The 24,274-nt window shown below is 33.5% G+C and overlaps 1 protein-coding gene across 2 annotated transcripts; it reads left to right on the forward strand.

Moving 5' to 3' along the window:
- Positions 1–7,271: 7,271 nt before the first annotated feature.
- On the forward strand, positions 7,272–23,967 carry LOC125875476 (serine/threonine-protein kinase sid1). Of its 2 annotated transcripts, XM_049556432.1 has the most exons (22): positions 7,272–7,519; positions 7,873–8,128; positions 10,872–10,928; positions 11,989–12,016; positions 12,109–12,231; positions 13,821–13,932; positions 14,323–14,360; positions 14,470–14,523; positions 14,741–14,809; positions 15,024–15,140; positions 15,325–15,393; positions 17,619–17,701; positions 18,229–18,357; positions 18,435–18,705; positions 19,358–19,462; positions 19,560–19,727; positions 20,226–20,353; positions 20,444–20,582; positions 22,171–22,295; positions 22,393–22,566; positions 22,916–22,960; positions 23,699–23,967. In XM_049556432.1, the coding sequence occupies exons 2-21, from the start codon at positions 8,034–8,036 to the stop codon at positions 22,950–22,952; spliced, it is 2,121 nt and encodes a 706-aa protein (XP_049412389.1). In that variant the 5' UTR covers positions 7,272–7,519; positions 7,873–8,033; the 3' UTR covers positions 22,953–22,960; positions 23,699–23,967. The 2 variants fall into 2 exon arrangements, with proteins under 2 accessions (XP_049412389.1, XP_049412388.1); XM_049556431.1 differs by lacking the exon at positions 23,699–23,967 and having other exon boundaries at positions 22,916–23,306.
- The last annotated feature ends 307 nt before the right edge of the window (positions 23,968–24,274 follow it).

A 24,274-nucleotide genomic window follows, 5' to 3' on the forward strand; every position in this document is an offset into this window, starting at 1 on the left:
ATAGAATTTTGAGAGTGAACCTATTTTATTATATATCCTTTAAATATGAAATATTTTAAGTCATTTGTAAATGATTTATTATATTATATTATTATATATTATATAAACTCTCTTATAGTAGAAAAATAAATATATATTATATAGTAGAAAAAATAATTTATTATATTATATATTATATATTATATAAGGAGTTATGATTGGACATCACAATGTCCCATCATAAACTCCCTCTTATATAATAAGAGAATATCCTTTAAATATGAAATATTTTAAGTCATTTGTAAATGATTTATTATATTATATTATTATATATTATATAAACTCCCTTATAGTAGAAAAATAAATATATATTATATAGTAGAAAAAATGATTTATTATATTATATATTATATAGGGAGTTTATGATTGGACATCACATATAGTAGAAAAATAAATATATATTATATAGTAGAAAAAATGATTTATTATATTATATATTATATATTATATAGGGAGTTTATGATTGGACATCACAATGTCCCATCATAAACTCCCTCTTATATAATAAGAGAAAGTTTTATTAGTTTTTAAAAGAATTAAGAAGAAAATAAGTCTCGTGTTATTATTATAATTCGGCTCGACTTTGACTTTGATCAAATTATTAATTGATAACCTTTTTGGACCAAAAATACTTTTTAAAAAATTCATGATTTTTGCATAAAGCCACATGATAATTTCCAAACGTTCACTAATAGAAATTCAAACATTTACCATTTAAATTGTTAGTATTTCTATCGTGAAATAAACTCATTCATATATTAAGTAATTATAAGGGGATTAAATTTGTTCAAACAATATAATTTTCTATGATGAACTTGAAACTTATTTATTCTAATGTTTTTTCCGTTCCCAAATATTGTATTTGAACACTAGTATAAGTATATAAGCGCAACATAATTGTTTATATAAGTTTCTTCATTTAATTATAACTAATTAGTATTGTACTTTAACTTATTAGTTAATAATCGTTATTTAACACGCCTATATACGTCGATTAGGGTAAATAAAAAATACACAAATTGTTTATTGTTTTTTCCTAACATCATTCTGCGTCTCATCAATAATTCATTGGTAAATATTTATAAACATTTTGGATTTCACAATCTATTATTTTGCACGTTTGTCGAGTTTCGAAAACGACGTGCATTAATTTGATAAAACAAAAGTATAGAAATTAGACAGAAAGGTTCTTTTAAGTTTTATGATTGTGGTGAAAAAGAATGATTAATCCTCGTTAAAAAATTTCCATTTCAAATGAAAAAGAGATAAGTGGTCTTCTTAATATGATTTAAACTTAATTTTAAAAAAAAGTTAAATTAGGTCCAAAATTTATGTTGTTATATGGTATCATAATAGAATCTATTTGAGTTATTATTTATCGATAATGTGCCTTAAATTATTTATATACATTAAAATAAAAATTAATTTTTAGCGGTATTTAATTGGTGACATTTTTAGCGGTAACTAATCCTCTTTGTAGATGTTCCTAAATCCTATAACGACATTGGATCTAATAGCAATTAACGAATGTCATTAAAGATTTTAACATTCTTTGTTAATACATATATTTATTATCGCTAAATTTTTTTTTTTTATAATATAACGTTAGAGTGAAAAAAGAATGGGTGATTTTCTTAATGAGAGTGTGTCGAATGTCAATCATTTTAAGGAAAAAAAGAAATGGAAAATTGTACAATAGTTTTCTAACTCTTAAGAAAAAAGGTTAATGTTATAATTAATCAAAATAAAGCTGTAAAATTAGTGATTAAAGGAGTCACGTGCACACGTGCGATGACAGTGAGTCGGTGCATCGTTTCTCATAAAGAAAAGAGTAGCGCACGAATTGCGGAGCAGTCAATATTTCTCCCTCGCGCTACACACAAGCAAATTGAGGTTGGCAAATAAGTAATTACGGTCGTTTGATTGAAAACAAGTTATTTCGTGAATAATTATTTTGGAAAGTTTAATTAGGAACAAGTTATCTTGTGATTAAATATTTTGAAATAAATTATTTTACAATATATATGAGATAATTTATATCATCATTAAAGTATATATAATAGGGATAATAATTATAGTATGCTCTAATACATTCAACTAAACACAAGATAAAATAATCCTACATTTTATTCTTTAAATTATTATACCTGTACCTTATACCAAATGACTCCTTAAAGTTTGAATTTTGGGATTATATTGTAGTGTCAAATTTGAAAAGAGGCTTCAAGTTATTAGTAAAGTTAATGTCACGTGATTAGGAGATCATGAGGTTCAAATTGTGGAAAGAAGTCGTTGGAGAAATATGTGGTAAAATTGTGTACGATAACCTCTTATTATTTGATCCTTTTGAATCCCCCACATAACGGGAACTTTAGTGCATTTTAGATTGTAGTGTCAAATGCTCTTATTTAGTACACTTTCGACTTAATTCACATACCGATGTTTGATAGACTTAGAAATTATAATTTAAAATGAGTCATATATATTTTGAGTGGTTATATAATTAATTTATTAAGAGTAAACTGAAAAATTTAAAATTAAATTGTTAGTACTAAATATAAAAAACTAAAAATAGTCACATAAATCGAGAGAATGAATAATTGATTTTGGTTATTACTTATTAATGTGTGTGTGTTTGTGTTTTGTTCTAGATAAGCCTACATTGTTTTTCTCCCTCTTTAATTTACAAGTCCTATTTTAAGGACAATTTCTTATAAAGTGAAAACGAGATCACTCTTCATAAATATATACTGATTCATATGATGATATGAAAGTACAAAGATGTTAGATGCTAAAAAAAATTGTGTTGAATGTGTTTGAATCATTTAAGGGAAAATTGTATATAATAGCAAATTAAATGCTATAACCACAGTTTGATTTTATCGTAACCTGTAGCAAAGTATTGTCATTCGCCTCTCCCTGAAATTCTCGCTCATCACTCTCCCTCTCTCGCTTGCCAATCTCACCCTCGCCTCTCTCACTTTATACAAACACAAATGTATAAATTGTGTTTCTGTTTGTATAAAGCGAGAGAAAATTGTATATATACATGCAAATGTATATATCTTCGTCTTATACACTTATAATTATACAATACAAATCTTCTCCTGCCCAGTTCTCTTTTGTTTTTCTCTCTTTCTCGTTTTATACAAACACAGATTATACAAAATACAATGTATAATTTGTGTTTGTATAAGCGAGAGAGAGAGAGATTTGATATACAAACATTTTATTTCAATTCAATTGTATACAAATTCAAATTTATGCAGATATACAAACACATAAAATTGAATTGAGAGGTTGCCAGCGATTTATACAAACGAGAGGCTGCCAGTGATTTATACAAATGAGAGGCTGCCAACGATTTTATACAAATCTGATGCTCTCATTAATGTATACAATCTGATGCTCCTTAACAAACATTATGTTTGCTATAGAACGCAATTGTGCAAACTATAGCTATAACTATAATTTTTGTGTTTGTTAAGTGTAAAAGTTGCTCTTCATTTAACACGATATTAGAATTTATATTTGGTAAACGTTTTATATAATTAATAGTGCTGCCAAAGACTCTTTAGTTCCAACGTATGGAATATTTTGTCGCAATGAAAATTGTGTAATGATTTTCTCATAACCACTTGTTATGTTTATTTGTTTATAATGCACGTTATAATAAACCATGAGTGCACGTACATCAAATTGACATGGATTTCACACCATATATACGTGTATATGAAAGGAAATGTTAAAATGTTTGAATATGAACGGAATTTATGTTCTTGCCATATCACAAATATTTGCGTGAAAAATGAGACTTATTCATTTATAATTATCCTTTTCAAATATCTTATGTATAAAAATAAACATCTCCAGTAAAAAAGCATACTAGTTTATAAAGAGTTAGAAAATCATGTCATGTCAATGCTATTACTATCATATATTGTATACCTTGCATATTACCGACGAGCAACGGCCAATATGCTCTTACAAAAGCTTGACTTTTTAGAATTTTAAATTTACTAATCCACCAAGGGAGTTGAGATCTAAAAACATAGTACATAACATTAACTACTCAAAAGTCGTTTGGTTGCTGGGATGAGATAGATAATGATATTTTATGAGTTAGAACATCCCATATTGAGATTATTTTATCTCACCTTTCATATGGGATTAGGGATGGCAATGGGGCGGGGCGGGGCAGGGGTTGAGCTTAACCCACAAATTTTTTAATCCGCCCCGTCCTACCCCACCCCGCATAGATCCGCTCCACATGAACCCACCCCGCATAATTTTTTCAATATTTTATTTTTTTAGTTAAGTTTGATACTAAAAATAGAATTCATAAAATAAAATCATTTTTTCATTAAGTTGTATCAGTTTAATAGGATAGTGACTTAAAATTTTATTTTTTAGAGGTCAATTGGAAAACATGTAAGAAATTGAATTATTTTTTGTTGAACCATTTTCATTTACTATTTTGAATATTTTAGTAGCTTTATAGAAATTATCTTAATAAATAATGTTGTATCACTCTTATATCATGTAAAAATTAAAATTAAGTTTAAACCCACATAAAATCACATATACCCGCAACCCGCCCCACCCCTCAGTAGTTTTAAAAAAAACCCACTTCAACTCACCCCGCACAACCTTAAACCCGCTTCACCCGCATCCGCTCCGCCCCATTGCCATCCCTATATGGGATAACTTATCCCACCATTTATACTAAAACGACGGGATAAACTAATCATGAAATTAAATAATACTTATTACCAAATGCTTGCTAAGTCGGAAATAACCTCTCTATCTCAAGGTAGTAATAAGGTTTGTATACACTCTATCCTTCCTAAATCTCACTTCACTGAATATGTTGTTGTTGATGTTATTATTACCTAACACAAGATAAAATAATTCTAAAGAATATCTCGAGATTATTATCCTAAATTATTCCACCAACCAAACGATCTGTTGCATTGTCTTGAAAGAATGAAACATTTTGGATGTCATTCAAGTGATTTCTTCTTAAGGATTTTAATGGTTTATAATGAAATCAATTCTAAATAGAGTGTTGGATGTAACAGACTTTCCAGCCCACTTGGGTGATGGGCCTCTATTGAGAAATGAGGCTTATTGATGGCCTTCTACTCCATATCAGTCCATAAAATTTCCTAAAACTTGGTAAATCAACTAAATGTACATCATATTGAGGTTGTAAAGTTAAAAGTTTAGCCATAATTTTAATTAGGAAATAGTTATTTTTAATGTATGAACAAAAATTGAATAAAGACATCTTTAGCTAAAACACGAAACAACTCCAACACATAGTATTAAACTTTAATAAGTGAAAGCGGAGCTTGAAAAATCTAGGAACGATTCATACGAATAAACTTATAAAGGTTGAAAACTGTAGGAACGATTCATATATGGGCTAAAGCTTGATTAGAAGTTGAGAAAGTGACTACTTTGCCTATTTCTCCTTATTATCTTTCGACTAAGAGCCGTTTGGATTGCCTTAAAAAGTAGTTTTAAGTTAAAAAATAAAAAAGCCAAACTTAGAATGATTTTTAATTAGAAAATAAAAAGTAATGGGATACATATTTTGATTTTTAACTTTTTTTTAAAAGTTATTTTAAACTTATTTTAGGTTATTTTCAATCATGTCAAACACTTTAAAAAACAAAAAATAACTTCAAAATAGACCAATCAAAACATACTCTAAGTGTCTATAGGACTCAAAAGTTCAATTAGTTTCCTCTCTCTCTTTTGAGGTTACAAATTGGTCCAAAATTTGCAACATGCCTGACCTATTCAAAGTTTGATGAGTTGTCTATATATATATACTAGATATGGGACCCCGTGCCAGCACGGGGCCCAATATATGTTACTGTTTCTGTTTTAATTTATGTGGTACATATGAAATTTGAAGTTGATCAACTTTTTAGTATGTTTTTATATATTTTAAGTTGCTAATTATTTTTATTTAGAGTATGTTTTATGTAAATATATTATAAATCACAATAATTAACAAGTTAATATAAAAAAAACTTATAAAAAATTCATTGACTTTTGAAATTTCATTTGTATCACATAAATCAGGACAAAGCGAGTAATATATATGAAAATTACATAAAACGTACTATAACTCGCAATAATTNATTCATATATGGGCTAAGCTTGATTAGAAGTTGAGAAAGTGACTACTTTGCCTATTTCTCCTTATTGTCTTCCGACTAAGAGCCGTTTGGATTGACTTAAAAAATAGTTTTAAGTTAAAAAATAAAAAAGTCAAACGTATAATGATTTTTAATTAGAAAATAAAAAGTAAGGGGATACATATTTTGATTTTTAACTTTTTTCTAAAGTTATTTTAAAGTTATTTTAGGTTATTTTCAACCATGTTAAACACTTTAAAAAACTAAAAATAACTTCAAAATAAATTTGACCAACTTTTAAACCAATCCAAATATACTTTTAATTGTCTATAGGACTCAAAAGTTCAATTGGTTTCCTCTCTCTCTTTTGAGGTTACAAAATTCGTCCAAANGGTCCTCCAAACTCCCATTTCTAAATAAGAGTAATATATATATATATATATATACCTTTATATAAAATTTGCAATATGCCTGACCTTTTAAGTCCATAACATTATGCTTTCTACTTAATTCTATTAGATTTTTAATTCGTTTATTATTGACGTACACATTTAGAGTGAACTTAAAAAGAAAACACATTATATAATACAAGTAAAACAGTCAAGTCAATATTGCAAATACTAAACAAGTTTTATCTTAAGTTCATAACATGCACATCATTTTCTACTTAATCCGTTTAGACTTCTGATCCATATTCCATTATCAATTTGTACATTTATGACGAATTAAAAAAGAAAACATAATATATAGTACGACTAAATGATGAAGTCCATGTCAAAAACAATTTGTTAAAACTATTAGTAGAAATTTTACTTAAAATCAACTACCACCAAAGGATGTCGTGTAGGGAATGAGGTTGCTCGAGTCGTGAATATGAAAAAAATCCTTAAAAAGACTCTTTACTTGTACTCGAACTCCAATACAAATATCAAATACCGAAAGAATTTTAAAAAAAAAAACTTTAGCCAACTGGAAAAAAGAACAAAAACGCAGAAGCAACAAATCTCATTTCTCGATGTGAAATAGAGTCCAGCCAGTACGAAACTCGTAACGAATAAGAACAATCCGGTTTGACTCTAAACAACCGGGTTCAGTTCACAAAAAACCGGTCCAACGCAAAAATAATTTTTTTCTCCCAATAAATGAATTTCAGTAAACGAAACAACATTCCTTCTTCTCGCTCGATCCCCTGTGTATCAGAAACAGAAAATTACTTCAATCTTCGCTCAAAAAGGGATACAGAGATCTATGGATTCTCCTGCTAATTTATGTATTTACTCATGAAATTACTCATCCATCGACCGTTCTGAATTTATATTCATAAAAAGGTAAGTCTTCGATTCGGTGAAAATAATTTAGGAAAAATCCAAGCTGTTTTGTAGTATTTTTTTTGTAATTTTTCTTCCTTGTAAGAGCTGTTTTCGTTTTTGCAATGGTTAGTTTGGCACCGTCTCGCTATCGATTTAGAATTTGCTGAACTGTCATTGTTATCGTCTTCCACTTTACCTAACGAAGTATTATCCTTAAGTTTCCTGCATTTTGGATTCAGTGTTGTTTTTTATGCTTTGCAGATCTCAAATTTAGCTTCATTTCGCGTATTTATGTGTGTGTAATTATTTATAGTGTGAATCTTAAAATTTGTGTTATTATTGGTTAATATAAGTAGTTAATGTTTTTTCAGATTGATTTTCCGTGCCAGAGAGTGAGATTGAGTGGCCACATTTTATGAATTTGTTAAACATTTACTAAGAGGAGTTGTTGAATGAGAAGTGCAAGCTAGGGGATGCTGGCTTCACTTCATCTACTGAGAGTGTGAAGGATAAAAGGTAGTTGTGTATAAAAATGGCTGATGCAGCTGCTCTTATTGAAGCTTCAGGATCTAGATTTAGTGATCTGGAGCTCATTGGAAGAGGCTCATTTGGTGACGTCTATAAAGGGTAAGGATTAAAATGTTTTATTTTGTTAATGTGTTTCCATCTTGCTTTTGTCACTAGGCATTGTGAATCAATCAATTACACATCTATTTCAAATTAGTTTGGGTAAATAATATGAATCTTCCACGTCCATGCCACTCAATCCTGTCCTGTTTCGTGCTACTAAATACTTTTCCTTTTAATAGAAACTTAGTTATTAATAGAAACGGATCACGAATTTTAAATTTATCTGCAAGTGGAATTCCACGTGGAAACTTTGAATTTAAGCGAGCTGACGTCCATATACAGAGCATTAACCACTCATTGTCTCAAAGAACAAACCTATGGGATGTTATACACGTGTTTTCTTAAAGAAAAAATGGTTTAAGATTAAATTGTCGTAAATGCTAGTAGTAACAATTAAGTAATGGAGGTATTGGACTAAAGCCTTCCAACCCACTTGAGTGATGGCATGTATTTGGAAAATAGGCTTATTGATAGTCCACCAGTCTTTTTATCACTGATTTGTGTCAGAGCAACTTCTATCCATATTGGCCCATAATCTTTCCTACTGGGTATTGTTCGTTAACTTTGGTAACCAAGTCATAGTATGTTGGGTTCAAATTAATCCAGCAAAACTTTTTTGGCTGAAATGAGATAGAATATATGGATGTAAGTAGTATACTTGACTGTATCACAATTAGTGTAAATTAATACGTAGTAGCATTTCACTTACTTTGTTTTTTAATATACCGACTAATACTTACCATGTATAGTCATGTGCAAGTTGTAACTGGATAACCTGGTATAAAATTTTTCTTTTACAGTACCAGTATAAACAACTTAAAATCTAAAAAGTATAAAGCAATAAATTGTTTCTTCACTTGTTACTTGAATTCTAAACTAAAAGTACTTAAAAAAATGATTCTCCAGCAAAAAAAGAACCAAAAGAGGAAACTATCTCAAATAGGGCAATTCGTAATGTTCTCTTCCTTCCCGCCAGGATAGCAGGAATACTAAAGAGTGTGACATCTCTCAGTTCCTTTACACAAGCCATTATGCAATTAATCTTCTGAGGGATACCAGGACGGTACACGCGTCAAGATATGATATTTGCTTTTGGGACTCGGTGTGCCCTAGCCCCTAGTGAGGCAGGGAAAAACTTATAAATGTGTCTTTTATGTTAACTTGGATAGCCGGAGGTTCAAATCCCTCTCCATCCGCTAGGTCATAAGTTCTCTCTTGCGTTATCTAGAACATTTCAACCCAATTGACAATTGTTACACAACACATATTTGGTATTCAATAGTGACCAAACAAATATTAGACAGACTTTATCATAATACATATTTCTACTTAGTCCGATTTGACCTGTCCATTATTGACCATACTTGCACATTTGAGGTGAATTGAAAAGAGGGCAATATATTTAAAGGTTTGGGGTTAAAACAAATGATCAAGTCATGCTACAAAATATACTCTAGGCTACATTTAATGATAACAACTAAACCTTAATTATAACTAGTTGATATTGCGTGTATGAATCCTTCATTTTCATTATGCTTTGTTCTTTGATAAATCTGCATTAATTCTAAGAGATTGTAAGGTTTTTGAAACAACTTCCTTGTTTTTTCAGGCATACTTTATCCATTTTCAGCACCTTTAATTGTTTTAAGTTGTTGCACCTATGTAACAACATTTAGATTTGCCTTAGAACATAGACAAATCATCACATACGACAATTTTCTCAGCACATTTTGTATGTGCTACTTGCATCCTTTGTCTAAATTTGTATTAAAGTGGATTTGAGAAGGAAAATATTCCAGAATGGTTAATTTTAAGACTGTTTACTGGTGTGTACGAGTAGTATTATCCGCTGAAGTGTGTCAAATATCTTTTTGATAAAGGGAAGTGTGTCAAATATGTTGATGTTCAAAAGTAGAAGATGTGCCATAGATTTGGAAGGGATGTAAGCATATGTGTGTCTAACACTGTAGATAATCTTTCTCACATTCGAATGATTAAGTGATTATGAACAACTACTATGATGTATAGGATTTTGCAGAAATAAATTCATTTTATTCACACAACAACAACATACGCAATGTAACACGTACCTTACCCCTACCTTGTGAAGGTAGAGAGGCTTTATAAATTAGTAGATTAAGGACTTTGATATATGATGATTGTAATATGGAGGAATTGCGATTTGAAGTTTATAGGGGAAAATAACTTACGAATTCTAGTACTGAATTTCTTATTTCGTCTTTTGTAATAGCTGGATTTTGTCTTCTTGGTGAGACCAGAGTTCTAGATAATCTCTTGAAGTAAGCTAATTTCTCTGTAACCAAAAGAGGGACATTTAACCTATTGCCAGTATAAATAGATTAAATGCCATTTTCGGTAAGAATCTCTCTAACAGCTCGTGGACTTGAATGCCATTCTTTTTGATAACGAACTTGAAGGCCATCCTTTATTAGGTGGATAAGCAAAATCTAGTGTGTTCTGCATGGTCCCTAATCTCAATCAGTATCTTCTTCTTTAGTATGCAAACGGGGAATAAGTGTAATAGCCTGTCCTTTGGTAAGAGATATACAATAGTATGATAATAGCGATAAATATTTCTTAATATCTGAGAAACTCATGTCTAGACTAAGTGAAAGCTATTCTAGCAATGAAAGTTTTAAGTTTTCCTTTGTTATTTCCACCAGCTTGACATTAAATTTTGTTGTTGAGATATCATCATGTTAATTTTCTTGATTTGCAGGTTTGATAAGGAATTAAACAAAGAAGTTGCAATCAAGGTTATTGATCTGGAAGAATCGTGAGTATATGGCCTTGAGCACTTTTCTTGGAGTTTGAAGTTATGTTCTCCATGATGTTTTTTAGCAGGAGCTAGTGTTCATTTACTCTCCTTCGCCATGGAGAGAGAGTACAATGATAGCATAAATGGAAGCTGCAATGTTGTATTTTACCCTTGTTCTGCATATTTTGTATATCATCTGGGCCATAGATTATTTTCATGCACTTTTAAGTTATGTTTCTATTGTGTGAATAATCAGTCAAGGATATAGAAATGAGACTAGATTCCCTTGGCAGAACTTCCAAATAGGTTGATAAATTATGAGCTCTATCATCTTCTGTCAATTTTGCAAGTAGGTTGGAAAATCGATTATTCTAGTACAATCGATACAGGAGAATATATATATTGATTCAATGGTAGCACAATCAGTGCAAACTATAGCTAGTGATTTATGCTCCTTGCTGTTCTAATATGATTATCTTCAGGCCTCTACATATTTTTCTCTAGCTAGTTTAAAAGAATGATGAGTCGAAAGCTTCCTTTTCATATATTTGTTATGGAAGTTGTTTCCAAGAGTCTTTACTTTGATCTACTTGATTCGAGCTTGAATTGTAGTGGTCTTTGTGGCGGATAGACTGACCAACCTAACATTTAGTCCCTATGTGTTCTTAATTCACTTCATATAATTTTTTGATCTGGTAAAGCTGTAAAGCTACTTAGTTTGCTTCGTATTTGAACTGTGCCTTTGTAAAAAGTTTAAAAGATTGTACTGGAAGTCCATGAATTCCCTCAATTTTTTGGGGTAGTTGAAGCACACTTAACTTTCAAGGTTTTCTGAATCATCACCGCGTAGACATCGATGGAAATACTTTTGCCATTTGTATGACCTTTCATAAAAAAACTGTTGCGTATAAATGGTTCTAGTTGCATAAAGCAGTCTAAGCTGGGTGGAGAACATGAAACTAAAGTTTCATACAATTAAATTGCTTCATTGTATATTTCTTGTTAAGTTCTGTCCTTGTTATAAACTTCATTACAGTTCTAGTTTAATCTGAAATGCCTTCTTATCATTGTCATTCAGAGAGGATGAAGTTGAGGATATCCAAAAGGTATGTTCACATTTTTATGGACTTATGTTACTCATTGGTGATTATATTAGAACATTAAGTGAGCAGGGTTTTATTGGATGACTTTTTTTCAGGAAATTGCAGTTTTATCACAATGTCGATCTCCCTATATTACGGAGTACTATGGGTCATACCTGCACCAAACTAAGCTATGGATAATAATGGAATACATGGCTGGTGGCTCAGTTGCCGATTTAGTAAGTGGAAACATCTAAGATAATGCCAACCTTTCTGCCCTAGCTAAACAATTATCCTGGATACAGAGTGAATATTCATCATAAAATAATGGGATTAACTTTGACTGTGAGACGGGGTGTTTAATACAAGATGTTATGTGTACAAGTGTAAATATAATGTGTAACTGCTACTTAGGTGACTTCTGTGCAAAGCATTTTGAATGCGGTCCCAAAATCTTGAAGTCAAATCAGCGTAATATGTTGTTTCTACTTTCCTATATGTATTATACAACACAAGTAGCTCTAGTTTTTGTGCTGGGTATGTTGAGAGGTGAGAGGAAATCAATGATATGAGATAGTTTAAGGTTATCTATTACTTATCCCAGAAAAAAGGGATAGTTCTGTGGTTTCTCTCATTCTGTCTGCATGTGTCAGCATTGGAGGTTTCCTGACTTGATCTGACATTCATTTGAAGTTTTTGAAATCTTATTCTACTTATTGAAGGAAAATCTATTTCACTCTGGTAAAGCTTATACAGGAAATAATAAGTTTGGTAACTCAAGGCAAATCCTGCGTTGACTGGTGGGGATGAGAATTGTAGGTGCAGTTACCAAATTTAGGACTTATATAATTGACTGTTGTTGTTGAGGGATAGAATAATGGCCTCTAGACCTAAAAAATATATTGACAATTCAGATGTGGAACTTATTTAATATTGAAGAAAGTGAATGCCTTTGTACCGTAGTATAACATCCATCTCAACTCACTGTATGGCCCTTAGCTATCACTAGATCTTACCAAGCTTTGGCTGCACAATGCTAAACATTTCTTGTTTCAGGGATCAGCTGGACCATTGTCAAACTTAGAGCTTGACTTTTAAAACCTTCCTTAGCCAAATTTGTTGAGTTAGTCTATCATACTCCACTGCCAATGCTATTTTGATTAAAAACTTATACCTCCTATGGGTTGTGTTACTTTTACTATTTGAATTGCTAAACCTAAAGGGAATATAATCACATGTCAACCACTCAACTTTGTTGCCTATACCTGTTCTGCATACCTTTTTTTTTGGTTGGGGTTTTGGCGATAATAATTGCTTTTCCAACGAGGATGAGCCTATATGCCATGAGTACTGAGAATATCCAGATATGACAACATTCCCGGCCAAGTTCATTTAATTATATATACAAGAGCAAAGATGGTTAGTGCTGCATAAATGGATAAAAGCTTGCAAAATACTCTGAATCTGGAAATTTTGATTACTCCAAACACTATTGTGTTCCACTCTCCCCAAAGCTTCTTCAATCAAGGTACCTTGCACCAAGACCTAAGCATTTCATAGTATTGGTACAGCAAAGTGCAATTATCTTTTTTTTTGTTATTTAGGCTGACATATCTGTTGGTGTTCAGCACCTCCAGCCACAATATTGCATTCCCGACCACGTATTATACATGTGTATTTTTTAAAAAATATATATTTTTGATGAAGGAAAAATTATAGGTGTGTTAGTTTTGTTTCACGAAGACACATTGGTCCACCAGAAGCAAGATGTGAGTCATGTATTCGATGAACTCTTCTCTGTATACTTACCAAGATATTGTTTCTGCAGATTCAACCAAATCAGCCATTGGATGAAATGTCTATTGCATCCATTTTATGTGATTTGCTTCATGCTATTGAATACCTCCACTCCGAAGGAAAAATTCATCGCGATATCAAAGGTTCATTGTTCTCTTTGTAGCTTAATATTGATAGCCTGGAAATATCTACATTGGTATTATCCATGTGCCATTTCTACCTTACTTTTTTATCTTTAGTTTTATTTGCTAAAATGTTGGCCAGAGCTTTAGATTTTGTATCAATGGGCGGGCCAAACTTGATAATCAGTTTTTGCCATGAGGATACCACATTTTGGAATTTAGATGCTTCTTGCTGTTAAACTGCAGCAGTTGAGATCTGTTTTTATAAATTATATTATTCCTCGGATTGGAAGTTGTCTCAATTTGCTAACTGTTTCTTCTCTTAGTTGCTAACAACTTACTTTTCAGTTTGAGGCCCACTACCCCCTTTTCAATTGTGGAAATGACATAGGTCTATCGATGTTTTTGCAGCGGCTAATATCTTGCTGTCAGAAAATGGTGATGTGAAGGTATATTAACATGATCCTTTATTATGTTTCAAATTATATCTGAGAGGAAGGTAACTATTGGTTACTATCATGTCGGTGTGTTCTTGTTTTCTGATCTGCTCTTCCACAGGTAGCAGATTTTGGTGTTTCTGCACAGCTGACAAGGACAATCTCTAGGAGAAAGGTACAATTTGCTATATTTGCGGAATTTGTTTTTTTGACAAGCAGACTTTTAACTTTTTTGCTCAATCACATTGCTGAGTGCAGTATCATTTCTTGTTTAGTAGTTATAGAGGTCGTTGGGTTACATGCCATATGTTTGCTGGAAGTTGCATTGGATATTGTCGGTTATAAGTAAGATCAAGTCAGTCAAGTTATGCTAATGTAATTAATGTTTGCAGACATTTGTAGGAACACCATTCTGGATGGCACCTGAAGTAATTCAGAACTCAGACGGATACAATGAGAAGGTATCTCTTGAACTGCAGAAATATATGGAGTCCATTTCCCTTCATCTAATTGTTCCTTTCTTCCTTCTTCCGGTTCCTCCGTGTGTAGCTCTTAATCTTAATCCCTTCAATTGCTGATAGAAATGATTCTTGTTGAAACTCCTGTATTAGTTTTTCTTCGTATACTCTTGCTTAAGGTTTGGGCCAACTACTAAGAGCTTTTTCTTCTGTACAGGCTGATATTTGGTCACTTGGTATAACTGCAATTGAGATGGCCAAAGGGGAACCCCCACTTGCTGATTTGCACCCCATGAGAGTACTTTTTATCATACCTCGAGAAAATCCTCCCCAGGTTATACTTTTGCCAGTTCAATATTTTAGATTTTTCGATTATTTTGTTTATCCACCTTTGATTTACAAGTCTCTTCTTTTTTTGTGATACTCAATTATTTTAAAAAAACTGAAATATTAGAATTTCGTGATACTCTTTTGTTCTTTAAGAGGTAGTGTTTACTGTCTTTTCTGTTATTGTGCAGCTAGAGGAACACTTTTCTCGTCCTCTCAAAGAAATCGTGTCCCTGTGTTTGAAGAAGAGCCCTGCTGAGGTAGGTTCCACATTTTGTGCTGTCAATCCCCTTGTTTTTTTCTCTCTCTCAACATCTTTGTTTCTGTTTTGTGCCTGACTATTATCATACTTCCATGTGCCTATAAGTGTTTCTCCATCCATGCAAAGAAAAGCGTTGGAGTTCTATTCTTTTAAGTAGAAGTTGGTCCAAAAGGAGTAGGCGCTTTTGAACAACCAGGGCTTTCAGTATACAGCAATTACACATTGGTCGAAAGCTATGGATCTTCATTGATTGTGTCACTCAATCCAAGTTCATCTAGACCCATATTATATAAAATAATAATAAAAAGTTCTAGAAGTTCTCTATAGTTTAGGTAAATAATTTTAGTAACGTGGGAAAAACTCCCGCATTACGAGCCATATGCCAAAAATTAGGGAACCTATGTAAATAACATTAATATGGTTATCTACAGATATCACCTGATTAGTAAACTCTACATTTTTATTTGGATATAAATCTCTAACATGACTAAAAGGCTTCTAGAAAACATAACATATGACAAGTTCCTTGCTAATTTGTATCACCTTTATTGATCTTTTTCTTCTATTGTGCCCTATTTTTCCCTGAGCCTTCATGGTTTCTGGAAATTGTAGATATTCCGAGAGGACTGAGACAACATTCTTCTATGTGGTTTTATGTCTACCTCATTCTTTTTGAACTCCTTCACTCTTCATTTCAACCATCTTGTTTTGTTTTTTTGTGTAGCATCTTCATCTATCATACCATTCTCTTGGAAAGTTGAGCATAGATATATGAACTTTTTGCATTTAGGCATTAGAATCCCATTTAATTTCACCTCAACATTGCTCTTATGTTGTTTAAATTTGTAGTGCACATATTTAGTCTTACTTGTTCATATCCTAAAACATTTTACTCTTGGGAGTTCTTCTCCGCAGTTCAAGATTCTGGTTGACACCCTGGTTTCGGCAATTTAGCACAATATCTTTGGTAGATAGTAACACCATAGGACCTCAATGTCGGTTTGTGTTAATTAGCTCATCCATTATTAGGGTAACCAAGTACGAGCTTGATGCCGATCCCTAGTGTGCACTCACGGAGTCACGGTTATGAAAACTTCATTGTATCTCCTACTATTCTCACAGTGACGACTCCGTACGTATCCTTTATAACATCAATATATTTAATATGAATTTCTTTCTTCTCCAATACCCTTCAAAGGATTTGCCTGTGCTCTATGATATGCTTTATCTAGGTCAATTAACACCACATAATCATATAGATCGTTTTTCATCTCGCAATAAATTTCTATCTGTCTCTTACCAAAGAATGTAGCACGTTATAGAATTACCTGTCATAATCCAGACTGCTTCTCGGTTACTCGTGTAGTGTCCCCAAGTCTATCACTCTTTCCTAAAGTTTCATCTGACGGGTCATAAGTTGAATACCATGGTAGTTTGCACGACTTGAAATATCTACTGTGTCCACATATATTGGAATTAGGGTACTCTTCCTCATTTGTTGGGTATCTTGCCACTTCTTATTATAGCATTAAGTAGCTTGATAGGCCATCCTACTCCAATCTCTCCAAGACATTTCCAATCTGTATTATATACAAAAGTGTGACATTGGGAATAAGCTGAAAAAGTGGTGTGGATAACCTAGGACTACTTGCTGACAGCGGTAGTTTGCTGTGCTAAATAATTTATCCTCCTTTGTTAGTGCTTTATTTGGAGAGCGAGCCATTGCCCAAATGTTAAAGCACTTCAAGATGTGTTCGTGATGGTACATCTAATATAGGTGCCTATATATCCTTAGATATGTAGATAATATTACCAATTCACTTGATACATTCCTATGAGTCACTTCATTCTAAGGGTCTAAGAAGGAAACTGTTTGTGTATGACCTATGGGTTTATATAATCATTAGTCTTGGTGTTTGGACATTTTACAATTGGTAATTACTACAAGAACCTCAAAATTTGGGCTCTAGTGTAAGCCAATTTAAGACACTATGGATCTTCGCTAGTAGAAGCATAATGCTGTATGAATGATCTACACATTTTAACCTAAGCCTTTTTATTCGTCTTGTATCTCTGCGAACACTGAATTTATCAGGAAAAAAAAATCTATGCGACGGTTTTCCTGATTAAAGTTATCAAACTCTTATTTTGTGTTGGATGATATATATGTCTTTGTTATGATTAGGTTTGTGTCTCTTATTCTATACTTTCTATTGATCCTAGAGGCCAAGTGCAAAGGAACTGCTGAAGCACCGTTTTATAAGGAATGCAAGAAAAAGACCCCCTAGACTGTTGGAGAGAATCAGGTGCATCCCACTTCCTGACATTTTGTGCACCTACACCTATTCTTTGCATGGCTTGCTTTGGTAAAAGGAGTTCAAGGCTTTGTGTGTTGCTATACTCGGTATCATTTGATTCTGTAATACTCCATTAAATAGATATATTTCCACTTTCCCAAAATAATATCTACTTCTAAGGTGGTAAGTTTTATCTCATGCGAACAAAATTAATTGAGTCCCACTTTAATATTTCACAAGACGACTTTAAGACCAGAAAAGCAGAAAGGTCCGACCTGCATCTTTCCCTTCGTTAGCATTAAAATATTCATTGTTCAAATTTTCTCTCTCAGCAATTGTTCCAAAGTCAAATGCATAAAATTTTGGGATAAAAAGGAGAAACTAATATGACCTGTAAAAAAAGAAGGGAGTAAATGATATAAAGGGATACCTTTTTTTGACTAGTTAGTGGGTAGAATTTAAGGATTGTTTGCTTAATGATACAGGGTCAACCAATGTATATTTTCCCAATAAAAAATTACATGTGTTTCTTGCAGGGAGCGCCCCAAGTTTCAAATAAAGGATGATATGGATTCTCCTAGGAATGGACAGAAACCTGTAGGGGAAGCATCGGGCACCGTTAAGGTGACAAGAGATGTGGGTACTGAAGACACTGTTAAAGTCAGGTTAGTGAAACACTGAAACCTCTTAGTGAGCTTTACTGTTATCTGTGGTGATTCTTGGCTGAGTTTTACCTTTACAGTGGCCAGGGGAAAACCCTAAAAACTGCTGGATGGGACTTCAGCATTGGAGGATCATCTAGTACTGGAACTGTCCGAAGTGTGAAACCGCCGCAGGTTAGAGATAGGAAACCAGAAGTTCCATTGAATCAACCTGCTTCAAGAAAAAATCTGGACAGTGGTAGCAATTGGTCCTCTGCTTCTGGAACTGTCCATTATACTTCATCAGAGGGTTTCAACCAAAAAGATGGCGGAGATGCAAACATCGATAAAGGAGATTATTCTCTTGAAGATGTATTGCTTTGTTCTCTATAAGTGTATTTTTCTATATGAATGTGCATACTTACATCTGTGTCTACCTACTTCATATCCTATTTCATATCTTTTCCTGAAATTTAGAAGCTTGTACGAAGGAGAAAATTTGATTACAGATCCAAGTTGCAGGAGAACGTATGTGTACTCAAGACATCCGAAAATACAGTAATTGATTCTGCAATGTGGCAGCATGTTAGGCTTTTCCTGTGAGGATGACCTTATTTAGGTGGTTTTACAGTGCTCTTCATGCACTAAAATATTGTGACACACTTGAAATAAAAGGTGGATGAATCCTGTCATCTTCAACAAGTTCTAGTGCACTGCACTATTATCCAATGAAATAGCTACGTCAAATGCATCAAGCTTGTGCAAATTCTTCCTGTGGCTAAGAGAAATCTCTACTTAACCTTACAAATCTCCCAAAAAAGCAATATAAAAATAAAAAAGGAAAGTAAAGAGCTCTATTGTTGGCATTCTAGCATGTTTGAGCTTTATTGTTGGCAGTCTAGCATGTTTGATCTTGATATTTTAAGAATCAGAAGTATTGACATAAACTGTTCAACATTGCTCTTTGCATATTTTTTTTCTGCTAGTTTCTTCTTGCGACACTGTTCTAATCTTCAATTTACAGGAGGAGTTGTCGGTGAGTGGTACTGGAACTGTGGTTGTGAGATCTCCAAGAGGATCTCCTAGAGGAATCCAATCCACTTCTCTATTCAGTGACCAGAGTTCCCTGGTATTGTCAGCTTTTCTACCAAAATTTCTTTACACTCATCTGCCAAAATCTTTTTGGCGTATTTGCCATTGACTACTGGTGTCAATTCACTTTGCAGTCCAGTAGCACACTTGCTTCTTTTGAGGATGCTTCTTCCAGCGGCACTGTAGTTTATCGTGGACGTCATGATGACCCAGATTCTCCTCGAACGCCAAAATCTAGGTTAGGAATTCAAGAGAGATCTTCAAGTGCATCACTTGAAGACAGCTCAGCAAACCTTGCAGAGGTATCTCACTTCAGAATTCTTAATTCAAGCTGGTTTCCATTTATGGAAAATTTGTCTTAATTAAAGTATGCTAAAATCCAACAACAACATACCAAGTGTAATCCCACAAGTGTGGTTAGGGGAGGGTAGTGTGTACACGGACCTTGTCCCTACCTTGGTAGGTAGAGAGGTTGTTTCAGATAGACCCTCGGCTCTAAAGTATGTTGAAATTTGTGGGTTGATTTTGTACTACTAGACTTTGAACTAGGTATAGGGATGGCCACAAGGATAATAAAGACGGAAAATGTGTAGAACTTTTATCAAGAAAGGATCATGTATAAAGCCTCATTCTAGCAATGGTTTATCATTAGGTTGGGATTTCTTCTTATATTTAGCAAACTTGCATGTTTTTTCCACTCGTTAGTTCTGATTTATTAATCTAATTATGTTAAAGTTCCTCCAATATGACATCTTTCCGTGGTTTGTTGCATAAGGCTTATTAGATGTGAACTTTTTTAGGCCAAGGCGGCCATGCTAGCAGGACTGAAGAAGGGAAATGTTAGAGACAGATCAAAATTGGGCAAGGTGCAACGTGATGGGCTAGAAAATAAAACAGAACAATCTACAATGAGCTCTGATTCTTCTAGGTACATAAGTTTTCGAAGCTGAAAGATGGTCTGAAGTTGGTTTATCCTAGTTTTCACCATTTCTTCTCTGAAGCACCATAATTTTTCCAGGCACTCGCGTGATTATCTTGATGCGCAGAAGGCGTTTTCAAGATCACGCCATACAAGTGATGAAGAAGATGGTGCGAGAACATATCCTGCACCTTCATCTGCCACCTTATCTGTTCTCCTTATTCCTTCATTAAAAGAGGTACGGCATGAGCTTTAAGTTACCTTAGATCTCTTATGGGTGATGTTTTATGGGAGTCATGCCAGATGAAGTTGAGGTCTGTTGAGCTATGCTTGTTTAGATTGTGATACATTCTTATCTGTATGCATACTAGAGTATGTGCTGCTGGTCCTTTTTCCATCACAAACCTTTGTTGTAGGCCTGATTTCGAGCACTTTCTGGGGCTTCAAACAGCGCATATTTGAAACGGAAAGGGTTCAAAATTTTTTGGGGTAAGAGGGTTTTTAATAGAATAATGCCATTGAGTTGTATTAGTGTGAAAAGAGCTGAAGAAAGATGAGAAAATAAGGCTGGAAAATGGTGGCAAAAATCAAAAGTTCAACTAACCATAAAAATCAATTCCTAGGTGGGTTAGGCATCACTACTAGGTTTAGAATTGCATTAAACAATCCAAAGAGAGTGTAACGATAATAGGACATCTGTAATTGCTGATATGTTTATAATTGAGCGCACTACAATGGCACTGGTAGACTTAAATGAACTCATCTTTACAAGAAAGTATTCATTGATGAATTTGGAACCAAATACTTGTACTTGTATAAAATCAGACTATCTAGACTAAGATATTGATTAAAAAAACTCTTGGCTAGACTAGGATAAGAAAGGGATTATCGTATCTAGACTCATAAAAGGACTTAAAATCGGCTATTTGGCAGATTTTTTTTTAACTGCAGTAATTCAGAAAATTTCTGCAAAGAACTATTATTGCCAGAAAAATCTAAATTTCTTAAGCTGAAATTAGGAAAAACCTATGTATTGTTGATTGCATACTAAGATGAACAAGCCTTCATATTATTACTTTTTGGGAAAAAGGACAGCTATACCCCCAAACTATCGTAAATGGTATGCGGATACCCTCCGTCATACTTTTGGGACATTGGTGCCCCTGCCGTCCAAAAACTAGAGCATATATACCCTTTATACTAACAGACATACACGTGTCATAATCTTATCCACCGACCCAACATTTGTTAAATATTGGATCGACAGATAGGATTGCACCACGTGTCCTTATTTAGTCTTCCGTTAGAGTGAAAGGCAGATATGCTCTAGTATTTGGACGGCAGGGGCACCAATGTCCCAAAAGTATGACGGAAAGTATTTGCATACCATTTACGATAGTTGGGGGGGGTATATTTGTCCTTTTTCCCTTACTTTTTATCTGAATTGTCATTGAAATAGTGTGGTATGGTCTGATGTGATCTGAGATATCTTGTGATCGAAAAAATGAGAGTGAACCTAATAGATTTGACCTGAATCGTTTTATCTTTCAAGAAACACATAAGTGACTGTTGGCTTTTCGCCCAACGTGAAGGCAGCCGATCTTCTACCAGATGTGGAAGCAACCACTAATGCTTGCATTAGGTTAGGCTGTCTACATCACACCTCAAGGGTGTGGCCCTTCTCCGGACCCTGCGTGAATGTGGGATGCTTTGTGCACCAGGCTGCCCTTTTTTTTACTTCTATCAGGCTCAAAAGTCAAAAGCCTAGCACATAATTGCTCTTCTGATAGTTTTCTCACCTTCTCTTCATTTATCTTGGTGTGTAGGCTGCTACCAGTGAGACAGATGGTTCACTCATGCAGGCGATGGTCAGCTCCTTTATGGATATGGAGCGCATGAAGGCTGGTTCTTGCGATCTGTTCGTGACTAGGTTGCTTCAGCGACTAGCAAGGTTATTAGTTATTCCACACTATATGCTACCCTTGAAATATAACTTGAATGTATTTGTTAATAATAGCTTGTCTCAAAAGAGTTGAATCCCATTGCAGTGCAAAGGATCCGTCTTTGAAAGATCTGCAAGACCTGGCTGGTCGCATCTTTTCAAAGGGAAAGATTGAAACAGAGAGTACAAGTACCGAGTCTGATAGCAAAAAAAAGCAGCAGAGTAAAGAGCTTAATTCAAATGCCAATTTGAGTCCACTGGCGAGGTTCTTGCTTTCAAGGTCTGTCTAAATGTCATCAAATATTAAGTTCTTGTAATGCTGTGAAAAATTAGCGAGGCACCAAATAAATTCCTCATCAAAACATGCCTATTTTTAAATTGCGAGAGCCGAGATGAGAGACTGGATATAAGAGTTTACATCTATTTTTCCTCCGTTTCACGATTATTTTGAGCCTCTTTTGTCTAATCCGAGACTATTCATTAAGTGATGTCACAGTATTGGATGGAAAATTATTATGCTTTATATATCTAGAAATATGAAATGCATATTACGACATGCATCTATCTAACTAAGGTTGAAGCATTTGCTACGCATGTCTTCCTAAACAAGTTCGACCTTTCAATTGCAGATGGCAAGGGCATGCTTCTCGAGATCAAAATTCCTAAACATTGAGGTTAGATTATTGCTTCAAGATTTTGCCTTCTCCAATGTTGTTTGTTTCTGAATTATTTTGATTATGTGTACATATCATTTTGAGGACATCTGTAATTTCGTCCTCTGATTCAATTTTTTTGGGGGTTTTCCTAATTGAAGATTTTTCTTTCTGCTTTTGCTTTGCAAATTGTAATTTAAAGCTCTATTTTCTGTTAGAATTTATCCTTTGATTGGGCGTTTTTATTGCTCGATGTAATAGTAACAAGCTTTTTATGTTTTTAGTGCTAACCTCGGTGTTGCAACTTCCTGAAGATGTTGTAAAGGACACTTTGACATATTGTTAGTTAACTTGTTGATTTTTCCTTCCTCTTTGGTACCTATAGTAAATAACATTTCACTTTCTCTATTCATCCTTGTCGCTTGTCTTTCTTTTCTTTTGTATAATCGTAGTGCACGGGCCAACTTGGGCATACTGAAATCAACTAGTTTCGGGTACCTGCAACTTCCCACCCAGTGCAGTATTGTGTAACTGTCCACCAAATGGATAGATGGGAAGAAAGGAATTCGAACCTGAGTAATTGTCCACCAATTACACACCCTTGGATGAGTTCTGTTCTTTTTCTTTTTCTTTTTTTAATAAAAAAAAGTGGTTTCACTATTGTGGTGAGAGGTTAGGCAAGGTTTTCAACCTGTATGTTAATTAAAAGTTCTTTGATTAATTGGATTGTTACTTCATGCGTTCTCTCTTCTTGTTCAGCTAGGCCGAACTGGGGTACACACTTGAGATGAGAACGACTCAACCCATCCTTTGATGAAAGTGCTCGGGGCAAACTCCAAACTCCAAAGCACCAGCTGACGATAGTAATTATTTTTCTAATGAAAAGTGGTGAAATTAGCTCGCGATAAAAATTAGCCATACCCTCATTTCTGATAAAGTTATTGTCGATGTGGATAGGGTAGCGTGTAAAAGGATCAATGTATGTGTATGATTATAGAAATATTTTTCGTTAAGTGTAAAAAAGTTAAAAATAAACTTATTCAGAAAGCTATCATTTTTTTTGTTTAGAAAAAGGGCTAAATTGAAATTGATGCTTCATGGTACAACTACAGATGAATTATCATTCAAATGATTTGAATACATAAATTCATGTGGCAGGATGTATCCTCACAATGGCTCTTTTACTACAACTGTATATATACTTGAACAATAACATCACCACTATGCACTCATAATCGCTTCAATCTAATATTTTACAACGATCATTAACATGTTAATATATTTTGTATGATCAGAACCTTAAAAAATAACAACAATTTTTGAGTTATTAAATGA

This window comes from Solanum stenotomum, chromosome 9 (genome assembly GCF_019186545.1).
Source record: "Solanum stenotomum isolate F172 chromosome 9, ASM1918654v1, whole genome shotgun sequence".
NCBI classification, from domain to species: Eukaryota; Viridiplantae; Streptophyta; class Magnoliopsida; order Solanales; family Solanaceae; genus Solanum; species Solanum stenotomum.

What these genes read in the sequence shown, in the direction of transcription:
- LOC125875476 (XM_049556432.1), top strand. Translation starts at nt 8,034, where the DNA reads ATGGCTGATGCAGCTGCTCTTATTGAAGCTTCAGGATCTAGATTTAGT. An exon ending in GTTATTGATCTGGAAGAATC is followed by an intron (nt 10,929 to 11,988) that starts GTGAGTATATGG and finishes ATTGTCATTCAG; the next exon opens with AGAGGATGAAGTTGAGGATA. An exon ending in TTATTCCTTCATTAAAAGAG is followed by an intron (nt 20,583 to 22,170) that starts GTACGGCATGAG and finishes CTTGGTGTGTAG; the next exon opens with GCTGCTACCAGTGAGACAGA.